This window comes from Homarus americanus, unplaced genomic scaffold, assembly GCF_018991925.1.
Source record: "Homarus americanus isolate GMGI-L3 unplaced genomic scaffold, GMGI_Hamer_2.0 scaffold11187, whole genome shotgun sequence".
Lineage (NCBI taxonomy): Eukaryota > Metazoa > Arthropoda > Malacostraca > Decapoda > Nephropidae > Homarus > Homarus americanus.
This window is the reverse complement of record NW_024723893.1, coordinates 88738-101711: the sequence shown is the minus strand read 5'-3', so window position 1 is coordinate 101711 and position 12974 is coordinate 88738. Positions and strand designations below refer to the sequence as shown.

General features: G+C 42.1%; 1 protein-coding gene across 8 annotated transcripts in view; it reads left to right on the top strand.

Annotated features, from left to right (window-relative positions):
- The first annotated feature begins 822 nt into the window (after positions 1 to 822).
- LOC121863985 (acyl-coenzyme A thioesterase 1-like) overlaps positions 823 to 12974 on the top strand; it is a 68255-nt gene continuing 56103 nt past the window's right edge. For 5 of the 8 annotated variants that reach the window (XM_042362855.1, XM_042362854.1, XM_042362857.1 and 2 more), the window contains exon 1: positions 8970 to 9029. Coding sequence is in view for 1 of the 8 variants with exons in the window: in XM_042362856.1 (XP_042218790.1) it covers positions 896 to 907 (12 nt within the window). In the remaining 7 variants the exon portion in view is untranslated. Of the gene's footprint in view, positions 908 to 8969; positions 9030 to 9708; positions 9926 to 12974 lie in introns of those variants that run through there. The other 3 variants (XM_042362851.1, XM_042362856.1, XM_042362852.1) reach the window with 3 other exon arrangements.

Sequence of the window (12974 nt, the reverse complement as noted above, 5' to 3'; positions counted from 1 at the left end):
AGAATTTTGAAGTTAATTCAACGTATCCAAACATAACAACACTGGACTACAGAATGGATATAGAATCCCTTATAGAAAGCATTCAGAGGAGGATGGCAATACTGTACTAATCCCGGGCATTAGGAACCTTGAGTACAGAGACAGGTTAAAAGCATCTTAATTTACACACCTTCAAGAGACGTAGAGTGAGGGGCGATATGATCGAGGTGTATAAAATGGAAGTCAGGATGAAACAAAGGTGATATAACAAAGGTACTCAAACTATCTAACCAGGAGCGAACTTGTAGCAATAATTTTGATTTATACAAATTTAGATTTAGGCGCGAGATAGGTAAACATTGGTTTGGAAATAGAGTAGTGGATGAGTGGAATAAGTTACCAAACATCATCATTAACTCGAATACGCTGGATAGCTTGAAACATAGGTTGGATGGATATATGAGCGATAGGGGTTGGGTGCAGACGGGACTGCCCAGTATGGGCCAGTAGGCCTGCTGCAGTTTCCTCCATTCTTATGTTCTTATGTTGCGTATAATGAAACCATTCTACACGTGGCCTAGCAAATGAGCCGCGGCGTTTCTGCTAGGCCACTATTATTTGGGTATCTTTAGGAATTTATTATTTTATTTTATTTTATTATTATTGGTGTATTAATATTATTATTATTATTATCATCATTATTATTATTATTATTACTGGGCGAGTAGTCGAGATGAAATTTTTATACTCATGAATGATAAGATAAATTTCTAGGCTATCTTATCTTTCTGATTCTTGGTTGTTAGTGGGGCCTCTTGCGTGAGGTCAGTTGTATAATTGTAGGCTACTGAGCGTAGCCTGGTGTCATCTGTGTTCTCAAAACCAAACTGCAGTACAGGTATCAACAACCTACATCATGGGCTTCCAGGTGTGTAATCTTTAAAAAGTCACGTAAATATATAAGTTTATTTGATCCAGTGTCCAGGAATATATTTAAAAAAAAGAATTGTGACTTTGACACTGAATACTCGTAATCTATTTCAATATTCTAAAATAATATATGAGTGTTTAGTCTGTTTGTGTAGTACACTCATTTGTCCCAATTTTAGAAAATTGTGGGTGGGGGTGTTTTTTCCCATTATTTTGTTACTCCTAAATTCATTGGTGCCAGAATTAATGAAATCCAACATGTTCTAGTGGTCGCGAATCCAAATATAAAAAATGAATTTTTGCGAAAAAACGTCAAAACTCAAGCTTTTTCTCTTATAGATCAGCAATCGCGCTGCTTTTCTCTACTTAACCCTAATAGCTGGCTAGAGCAGCTATTCGGCTTTCCATTGACACCTAATTCGATTGCATGCACCTCTTAGTTGACCTTCTAGTTCAGGTCAAAGGCTTTACCTGCGTTAAGGGAACCACATTCCAAAATATTCATAGTTTTGACTTCCATTTATTCGAAAACACATATCAATATTTTGCCGTCACAGTCTTTTCCATGATATATTTCCCTCTTAAAAAAACAAACATCATTGAAATAGGTCAATAACTCTAGGAGGAGATGCAATTTGAAAGTTCAATCCCCCCTCTATTCAACTCTCACAGTTGCATCAGAGCAGACTTGCTGAAGCCACTCATCTGCTTCCTGTGCTTTTCCACAAGTTGCATGACATCCTGCAGCTGCTGCTCATCCTTCGTGACTGAACCAATGAAGTCCTGCATAAGCTTTATTCCCATTTCGGCCACGTCATTGGTTACCTTCAGGCTTCTGGAGAAATCTTTCAGCTTCATGAACTCTTCGTTTTTCTCCCAGTCTTCCACCGGTGACATCAGCCATGCTGTGCCGCACACATGATGCTCCTTGAAGATCATCCATGAAAGGTTCATCTATCAGGTCGGAAAGCCGTGTAGTCTGTTGGATGACCAAGTTGTCGTTGGCGTAGTCGTTCGTTTCTTCTAGGCAGCTCAATTTGGTCGCCATCTCCTTTTCCTCTGCCGCACTCAACTTCTCGCTGCACAGCGACAGAACGACGGTCTGTGGCCTTAGATACCACAAGTGGCGGCTCGCGACCGCCAGCGCCGCATCAGCCACCTCACAGTCCACGGCCCTGTAGCGGAGGAGTTCGTGATGCAGTTGCAGGTCATTCACAGGCCCATCCTCGGCTACTGGTGATTTCAGCCACGCCGGTGTGTACAGCAGAGACACAAAGATCGCCATCCTCTGCAGCTTGACGCACAGGTCATTGCTGAGCTCTAGCTGGTGGCTAAACATGTAGATCTTGAGGTAGTATATGATCTTCGCCATCCAGCGAGCGTGGTGACATGCGCCAGGACGCAGAAAGTGCGTGCCGCGCGGAGGATTCACACCGAGGACGAGGAGCGTTAGTTCTGCCGCTTCTCGGTAATCCTCTCTGGCCCATTCTGTGACGGTCAGCAGGTAGCTAACGGTCCTGTGTCGGAGGTGACTGAGCCAGTCAGACTCTGGTAGATTTGCAATGTCCAGCCTGAGATACTGAGAGTGATCTAGTTGACTCCACCTTTTCTTAAGAGTCTGGAAGAGAGGGTCCGTAGGGGCCGATGTTTTGCCGAAGATGTTGCTGGCAGCGGCTCTCACCACCAGTTCCATGACGTGGTGTCTGCACCCAAGCCTCAAAAGCTGTTTTTCCAGCAGCGCCTCCAGATGGACAACCGCACCTTGGACTCGCCCTGTGTTGGACGACGTTGTATCAAAGCACAGTGCCTTGACGTTTGAAGCTCAGCTCCAGTCCTCGATAGCACGAGCTGTTGCGCGTGCCTGGGTCAGGCCAGTGCCGTCCTTCACTGGCAAGACAGCAAGCAGCTTCCCTTCCTCAAAAATCTTATCGTTATCACTCATGAACGCTTTTCTTTCTCCGCGTTGGTCTTGATAGAAGGCGATGTCTTGTTGTTTGTCGGCCGGTGTAAGCAGCCGGTTCTTCTCGATGTCCTCTACGGCGTCCGGTGCTCCGATGTCCCACAACAGGTCAAGTTGAGACTTGAAGTTTTCAACCTTGTCCTTTGCAGCCCTGTCCCGACTTTTTTGTAGACTTCTCCAGTGCTCCCATAACCTTGTCAGCTTCTCCCGGCACCCCCTCTCTGAGATAGTCTTGATGCGAGCTAAATTCCAGAACGTGAGTACGTTTCTCACTGTTTCTTTAAACGTCTCCTGTCTGTCACCAGATTCATTCACTGTGTGAAAGAAGAACTTCAGGACTTGACGCATCGTCGGGAGTTTACTGCCTCTAATTGACGATGCTGGCTGGCCTACTAGATAGATTTCAGTGGCAGAATGGGTAGTGGATGATGTTGGCCTGACAGTCCCCTTAGCATTCTCCCCCGACTGCGACTCACTCTCTTCCATGATTGTATGTATATAAACAGATGAACTCTGTAAGAAAAAAACGTTTTGTAATAAAACAAAATAGGCAAACAAAATAGGGTCACATAAGAGCAATTTAATCACCTGTAGAAAATACAACATAAATAGATAACCATAAATTTACTGCCACACTATATAGCAGATTTGAGTAAATTATAAAATAACACCACAGTACCAACAACAACACAACACATGTCAAAACACTGCAAAGAAGGGCAGGGTTTTAAAGCTGCCAATGTCAACCTAGTGAATTTATAACTCCGTTAACGCAGGTAGGCTACAGCCTTTGACCTGACTTAGAAGGTCAAATAAGAGGTGCATGCAATCGAATTAGGTGTCAATGGAAAGCCGAATAGCTGCTCTAGCCAGCTATTAGGGTTAAGTAGAGAAAAGCAGCGCGATTGCTGATCTATAAGAGAAAAAGCTTGAGTTTTGACGTTTTTTCGCAAAAATTCATTTTTTATATTTGGATTCGCGACCCCTAGAACATGTTGGATTTAATTAATTCTGGCACCAATGAATTCAGGAGTAACAAAATAATGGGAAAAAACACCCCTACGCACAATTTTAAAAAAGTGTGAAAAAATGAGCAACCCTAGTGTGTACTGTATGTTTATGGTTGTAATGTACACCTGTATACAATAGGCCTATGTGTTTGTGTGTATGTTGATATTCTTTTTATGATTTGGTTGTGAGTGAAAATATCTGTGTATATGATTTTAATGATGGGGAAATAGAACGCACTGATCTTAAAATTTGACCTTCCGTATAATGCGTATTTTTATGTTTTTTATTTTTATCCTCTCCGCCACTGATCGGCTCGTTAACCGCTTTGGCGATCGGTCACGTCTCTGTTACACATTGTTGGCAAGTACTGGGCATGCACCGGCTCCTGAATGTATCTGAACCTGCTCCAGTGTTGGTCAAGTCTGGTCTTGAAACAGCTCACACTGGGTGCCGTCACAACGCTCTCTGGCAGGTTGTTCCAAGAGTTCAAAACTCTCTCTCCAAAAAAGTTTCGCCCTCACAGTTTTCTGGACTTGTGGCTTCTTCAACCTTGAGCTGTGACCCCTTGTGGGGCGAGCGTCCGCCAGCTCCAAGTAAGGACACTCGACTGAGTAGTGCCTCTTGAGATGTTTATAATATGTGAGCTACAGACTTACTTTTTGGTGTTAATACTCAAGTATAGGATCAAGGAATACAATAAAGCCAATATTTTCCATATAAGTGGTGCCAGTCATATGGCTTTACAGCATGGCCGCCATTCGTTTAAATGTTTAACCAAATTATTCTTTATTTTTTTCTGCACATGATTGGAGCAGAAACGTGTTGCAAATAACTGTTGTTGCTATCAGTGTAAAGGAACTGACCAATGACAACATAACATATGTTGTTAACCGCTGCTGTGTTGTCATGTACATTGTTTTCCTCATTTTTTCAGGTATTTATTGACTTGTTAAAAGAAGCTAGACAAGCGACTAAAATTAATGAAGGGTGAAGTGACATCTGTTGTGCCAACTAACATTGGTTGAAATAAATGTATCTTTTGCGAAGGAGAGAAGGATTTGCCATGCCCAGCTGAATATGTCGATAGATTTGGTGAAAAGGGATATAACATTAGCAAAAAACCTTGTGGAATTCCACAAATTGGATCAATTGCCAACCAGAGTGGAACTCAATTGGCTTGCCGAAGGTGATGGTCTCTAAGCAATATTCATGCGAAGACGTGCAAAGTTCTATTGACTCTGTTCTTCAAATTTCAATGATAAAAACCTCAGACGGGTGTCAAAGCGCAAAAGCAGTGAAGCTGCAGAAGTACCAGACAAATTCACCCAAACAAAAATGTCAGACGAGAGGCAAGCCATTACGCAATGCTTCCTCAATGAAAGTTCATGCACACATGAAACAATGTGCACAGAACCTACAAGATGAAAAGATAAAGACGGAGCTGAGTCAGTTAAAGGTCATAGCTCTTGAGGCTAAGTATCACTCAAAATGTCTGGTGGCCTTTTGTAATCGTGACAGACCGAGTACATCTAAAAAAAAAGAACTGATCCCACAGCTGATGATTGTAACACTGCATTTGCTGAGCTATGTTCGTACATGTGAGAAATCCTTGACAATGATGAGTCTACACCTGACTTCCAGTTATTTGCATTTAAAAATCTCTATCTGTCGAAAGTCCAGCAGCTGAGTTGCTTGAATGAGGATAAGTCACCAAGTTTCCATGCTTATAGTTTCAAGAACAGTCTAGATATCTGAACGACCTTCTCATAAGACCTAATAATTTATTTGCCTGATTTACCTTCTTCTCGCAATGGCCCGAGAACTTCAGCTCATTGTCAACATACACACCTAGGTTCTTTTCACATTCAGTCTTAATTAATGCAGTTTCTTCATTCCTTTGGGACATATGATACGCCCCCTTATCGTTGGTATGTCCCAGGTGCATCCTCTTACACTTCGTGACATTGAATCTTAGCAGCCATTTCTTCGACCATTCTTGGAGCTCACAGCGATCCTTCTGCAGCTCTTCACAGTCTGCTTGGATCTTAATTTCTCGAAATAACTTGGTGTCATCAGCTAACATTTGCATGGAGGAATGTACAATTTCAGGCATGTCATTTATGAAGCAAACAAACAACAGCGGGACCAATACACTGCCCTGTGGTAGCCCGCTTGTGACGGGTACACATGATGATTTCGTGCCTTTAATCACCACACACTGCTTGCGGTCATGTAGAAAATCTTATATCTACGCTAGAACATTTCTGCGAATCCCGTACCCTTCCAGTTTAATTTGAAGCTTTTCATGGGGTACACTGTCGAAAGCCTTGGCAAATTCTAGGTATATATTGTCGATGTTACCATCCCGTTCCAGAATATGGGTCCAAATATCCAGTACCTTGAGTAATTGTGTTAAGCAGGAGCGCCCCGGCATAAAACCGTGTTGGCAATCCTTTACAAGGTTGTTTTGTAGTAGATGTTCCATCGTGACATCTCTGATAATGCTTTACATACTATGCTGGTCAGGTTCACCGGTCTATAGTTGTTCGTGGGGTGACGATCGTCCTTCTTGAAGATAGGACTCGCATAAGCCATTTTCCAATCACTGGGGACCTTTTGTTCATCCAGGAATTTACAAAACATGATCTTCAGGGGCTCGGCAAGCTCTTTGCACAACTCTCTTAGCACTCTGGGATCCACCATGTCAGGGCCGGGACTCTTTTGAACATTTAGCTTTGACAGTTTATTTCTTATAACCTCTTCTGTGAACACAATGTGGGTCAGTGCTGTGTCGAACTGTCTGTCCTCAAACGCAGGAAGGTTAATTGCATCCTCTCTTGTGAACAGAGGAAAAGAAGCTGTTCAATGCCTCAGTTTTGTCCCGGTCAGAATCTGCGTAACTACCATCTTCAAGCCTCAGGTGTGATACTCCTACTCGCGTTTTTAATTTCGACTTTGCATAGCGGTAAAACGCCTTTCATTTTGACTTGACCTCGCTTGCAACCAGCCTTTGGAACTCCTTTTCAGCCCTTCTACACTCTGCCTTTGCTTGGTTTCTGGCTCTTGCATACATCCTCCTGTCTTGCTCATCTTTTGACCTAACCCATGCCTTGAATTTCTGGGTTTTCTTCTTAACTTTGTCGACCGCAGCATGGTTCATGTGTAGGGATCCCCTCGTATTCCTAGAGGCACTGGGTTTGGTCTTCGGTATATGTTTATCGATCAAATGGGTCACTTTACTAGCTATGATATTCAGCATAGTGTCTGCTTTCTTGTGCCTTAGTGAGTCAGGCCAGTGGATACCCCTCATTCCCTCCCTTATCCCGTCGTAATTTCCCTTGTAATATTTGCACCTTGGCCTGGCTTTGTCATGAACTAGGTAACAGATAAATCTGAATGACAACATTACATGGTGGCTGGTGCCAACGGGGGCTAGATGTTCCAGTTTGGCCACCATACCCTCCTCGTTTGTTATGATGAGGTCCAGTGCCTTGGGTGTTTGCTCCTCTCTGTAACGTGACGGGTCTTTAATATGCTGGAACAGAAAATTATCTCAGAGTTTCTACAAAAAGAGTAGCAGGGTTATTTAAGTCATTTGGCGTGAACTCGTTTTTCTAGTCGATGTCTCCACAGTTAAAGTCCCCCATGATAAGGAGGTGGCTAGGGTTGAGCATCGTTGCGTTGTCTATTAAGGCTCTTAAGTTCCTTTGATTTAGTAAGCTACAGTTTGGGGATCTGTAGATACATCCGATAATAAGTAAGTCTCCTCCATTTAATTTAATTTTACACCACTTGGATTCTTCAAAAACGTTCTCTCCCTGTACCTTCGCCTGGCTGGCTCTAAAAATGAGCTGAAGTTCTCGGGCCATTACGAGAAGAAGGTAAATCAGGCAACTAAATTATTGGGTCTCATAAGAAGGTCATTCGGATATCTAGACCAGTGGTTCTCAACCTTGTTTGCCCCATGCACCCCTTTCACCATATGTCAGAATGTCATTCCCCCCTCCTTTCCAAGATTGTCTGCCTCAAAAAGTGCATTCCAAATATTATGCATATAATACTGAAAATCCTTTATTTTTTCCATATTAGTATCAGTTTCCCCCCCCTGAAAACCTGAGGGGGGGAAATTCTCCCCTGGTTGAGAACCCCTGATCTAGACTGTCCGTCCCTCGTAACGATCTTCAAGAGTGAAGTGCTTCCCCATCTGGAGTACTGTCACCCCGTCCGGTCCCCGAGATATGCTAGGGACTGTCAGTTGGTTAAAATGTTCAAAGGAGGGCCACCAGACTGGTGCCTGCACTTCGGCACCTCAACAACCCTGAGAGATAGGAGCGCCTGAACTTTTTGTTACTTTTATCCTCTTCACCACTGATCGGCTCATTAGCCACTTGGGCGATCGGTCACGTCTCTTATTACTTTTACTTTTCTTTTTATACTACAGACGGGCAAGGGGTGACCTAATTGAGGTGTATAAGCATCTCAAGGGGCACTACTCAGTCGAATGTCCTTACTTGGAGCTGGCGGACGCTCTCCCCCAAGGGGTCACAGCTCAAGATTGAAGAAGCCGCAGCTTCAGAAAACTGTAAGGGGTAACTTTTCCGGAGTGAGAGTTGTGAACTCTACCAGAAAGTGTTGTGACGGCACCGAGTGTGAGCTCTTTCAAGACCAGACTTGACCAACACTGGAGCAGGTTCAGGTTCATTCAGGAGCCGGTGCATGCCCAGTACTAGCCAACAGTGCGTAAACGTGACCGATTTCCCAAGCGGCTAACGAGCCGATCAATTGGTGAAGAGGATAAAAGAAAAAGAAAAGTAACAGAAACGTGACCGATCGCCCAAGTGGCTAATGAGCGGATCAGTGGTGAAAATGATAAAAGTGAAAGTCAAAAAGTGACGGATTGCCCAAGCGGCTAACGAGCAAGCCGATCAGTAGTGTAGAGGATAAAAGTAAGTAAAAGCACTGTTGGCAAGTACTGGGCATGCACTGGTCTTGAAAGAGCTCACACTCGGTGCCGTCACAACACTCTCTGGCGGATTGTTCCAAGAGTTCACAACTCTCCGTAAAAGTTACCCCTCACAGTTTTCTAAACCTGCGGCTTCTTCAACCTTAAGCTGTGACCAGTTGTGGGGCGAGCGTCAGCCACCTCCAGGTAAAGATAATCGACTGAACCTTAAGCTCACAGTTTACTTCTGTTATTTTGAAATTTCTATTGTGTACTTTACATTGTTTTACACTTCTATGAATGAAAGGCAATTGAAGTGATTATATGAATCACTTGCATTGCTTTTCATTTCATATTTGCTTGGAGTTTGGGGTATTTCGGTCGACTCTGGTTGTCAACACTCGTCTGCTAGTTTGTTCACAACTGATGTGCTCGACCCGATTGTACTCTCACGTCCTCAAAAAAACGTAAAACTACACCATAACACTTCATGAAAGAGGCATTCGTTGGGTATTTTTTGTTTTCACACCACACATTCCTACCACTAATCTATTATCATATTCGAATAAGACGTCAAATTATAAGATAATTTTCATCTATTACATTACCGTCGAAAATGTATAATAACGGAGATAGCGTATCCAAAATTTTCTCTATTTTCTTCCCTTAATCTAACACCATTATCGTATACCTCACCTCCCACACTGCGGGTCTCCTTCATAAATCATCACGCCCATGCGCTCCCGTACACATCACGCGGCCAATCAAAAGAGTTTTTTCTTTTGCAATCAATTAAAATTATTTTTGGTTTAATTCGCGGTATTTTTGGCCCAATCAAAATCGATTTTTATTTTGGGTCTCATATTTCCAAATTCATATTCATTTCCGACCATGGAAGTCTGCGATGGGTGTCACTTAAATTATATGGAGCTGATTGCGAGTTTTTGGGAAAAAACGAAGAAACTTTAGCATTTATTTTATCGCATGGTGTTCAGTAAAGTGTCTTAAGTGCAAGACTGACTGTATATATTGCAAAGACCAACATATGTGGCGTTGTGTAAGAATCTCAGAATCCAACGACGAACAAGAACCAGGCCAATAAGGTAAGAAATAGGTGATTCCATCATATGGTGAGAGTCAGTTAGGTTAGGTTTGGTTTTTGGTTTTCTGGTGTTTTTGGTGTATTTTTTATTCACTTAGCCATTTTTTTTTCAGAAAACGTCCCACGAAAAAAAACCCGGCCAATTTCCGACGGAAATGAAGGTCATATTCGGTCTAAACGCACACAAATACACTAGAAAAATATATTTTTGACCGGTCCGACTAATTACCCAAATGTACCCAAATATAGCCGGAATGAAGTCAAATAATGGTCCTTGATGAATATATCGGACTGCCAATCACTTCTCGACTAGTATTTGGTGTCACGAAGTAAAAAAAAATTGGTTAACTTAATTTAATCTGAGTTAATAGATCAAGTGCATGTACCTAACCTAACCTAACCTAACCTAACCTAACCTAATCTAATCTAATCTAATCTAATCTAATCTAACCTAACCTAACCTAACCTAACCTAACCTAACCTAACCTAACCTAACCTAACCTAACCTAACCTAACCTAACCTAACCCAACCCAACCCAACCCAACCCAACACAACTCAGATTAAATTAAGTTTACCAATTTTTTTTTGACTTTATGACACCAAATAATAATCGAGAAGTGATTCACAGCCCGAATTACGCTTGTACGACCATCATTTGACTTCATTGCGGCTACATTTGGGTACATTTGGGTAATTCCTCGCTCCGTCGGTACATGCACGCGATCTATTAACTCAGATTAAAGTAAGTTTTCCAATTTTTTGTGACTTTCTGACACCAAATACTAGTCGAGAAGTGATTGGCAGTCCGATTTATTCATCTAGGACCATTATTTGACTTCATTCCGGCTATATTTGGCTACATTTGGGTAATTAGTCGGACCCTTTTTAACTTCCTAACAGAGTGTGGTGCGCTTATTTAAATTAACCATTCATTGGTACCAGATATCAAAATAAGTACATTCTGTGGTCAAATTATCGTTTCAGGGATCCAGCGATTTTTTATACATATATCTATTTTTAATTTTGTTTAGACTTTAGTTTAACAAATTTATTGACAAAGCTTGGAGTACAGTTTGCCTTTTCAGAGTAATTCAGTCGGGTCTTGACACTGAGGGTGGTATCACTTCTCACTACCACGCAGGACAGAGGTTCATACACAAAATATACATCATATTCATTGACAGTATATGTAGGTCAGATTCATGTGGGTAATGTCACTGTTCACTGCCATGCAGGACAGAGGTTCGTACACAAAGAAATACATCATATTCTTTAGCAGTATATATAGGTCAGAGTCATGTGGGTGATGTCACTGTTCGCTGCCGTGCAAGACAGTGGTCCATATACACTGTACATTGGACGTCATATTCTAATTGAAGACTAATCAGTGTGAGCTAGCAAATTTGGGATAAGCAGCAAGAATGTTCCCAAGCACCCCAATTCAATACATAGTAATTACAAAGTTCATGATAAAATAAGCCAGGTGGCCTGAAGTCTTTGACAGTGTCACATTCAATAATATAGTATTCAAGTGTATGCTTTAAAGGTTTATCACAAAGTTTACATGCTGAGTGTTCCGGTATGGGTACAGCGTTACTAACTTGCCAGATGTGTCTGTATCTTAACCTAATTCTGGCCACAACTACATCACTTTGTCTGGTTCTGTCCTTATGCTGGCCATACCGGTACCTCGCGTCACAAAATTTATCATATTTACTAGTGCTACAACTGCCAGGTCTCTCTGCATTTCTCAGTTCTTCTACTGTAGATCAGAGTTCATGATTCTGACTTAAATGTTTTTAAGTACAGCATTGGGCAGGCCAAGGTCATGGCCAACATTTTCTTTCTTACATGCCTCATTGGCATGTGTCAGCACGGTCTTGATACCTAACTCCAACATGGGACGGAATCCACACAAATTCGATACGAGAGTTGTTCTCATTGGCAGTTATCACATTTCTTTTAATATCACATACAACTTTAGACATAGAACCTGACGGGCTGTTCATTGATTTCAAAGCACTTTGAGAGTCACAGAATATCACCCCACCTCCATTTTCTTTAAGGTAGTCTGTGGCTAAGTAAATTCCAGTTAGTTCAGTTTGTGTTGTGCTGGCCCAGTTGTTCAGCCTTTGCTTGTTTGACACTCATCTCTTTTTCTTTATATACAGTACAATATTAGAATTGCACAGCCTGTTCTACCTGTGTTTGTCTGTACAGAACCATCAGTAAAAGCATAATATTCACTTGATTTAATACTTTTTATGTGTCTGTTAATAGTTTCTAGTGTGACACATCTCAGTACATCGGTGTTTAACATTTGCTTACTACCAACAGGAGTGTAATTAATAGGAACTGATATATCCAGCCAAGGAGGAATGGCATTAATGGGTTCGTCTGGGGTGATTGGGACATTCAGTTTCAAGAGATCTGCAACACTTTTATGAAGCCACGCCCCAAAGAGAGAGTTTTGTGGAAGGTTAGCGAGATAGTCGGGATTACTTAGATAGAACATCAACTCAGTTTGAGCTGTAGTTTGGGGACCATTGTTCTTCAAAACCTTGACACAAAACATGGTATTAAGTAGAGCTATCCTCTCAGATAGGGAGGGCAGTCTGAGCTCTTTCCTCATGTTTACAATTCTGGTTGATTTTGGGCTTCCTAGAATGATGCGCATGGCTTCATTTTGCACTACCCTAAGGCTGTTGAGTTGTTTAGGTGGAATAGTCACAAGATGGAGAGCATGATAGTCGACTACAGAATGAATGAAGTGAAGATAGAAAGTACGAGCATAGATGATGTTAATTCCATAGCCCTTGCCAACAAGGGTTTTGAGGGGTTTAATCCGCTGCATTAGTTTGGCACGAAGGTTGCCGACAAAGTTTGCATCATTCACACAAATTCCAAGATATTTATATGAGCTACTTAGTTCCAAGGAGATGCTGTTAATGTTAAAGTCAAGAAGCAGTGGGTGAGCAGGACGAGGATTGAGGACCCTCGTCTTGTCAACAGATATTATGAGACCACATTCCACAGTCCTTCGAGCAAA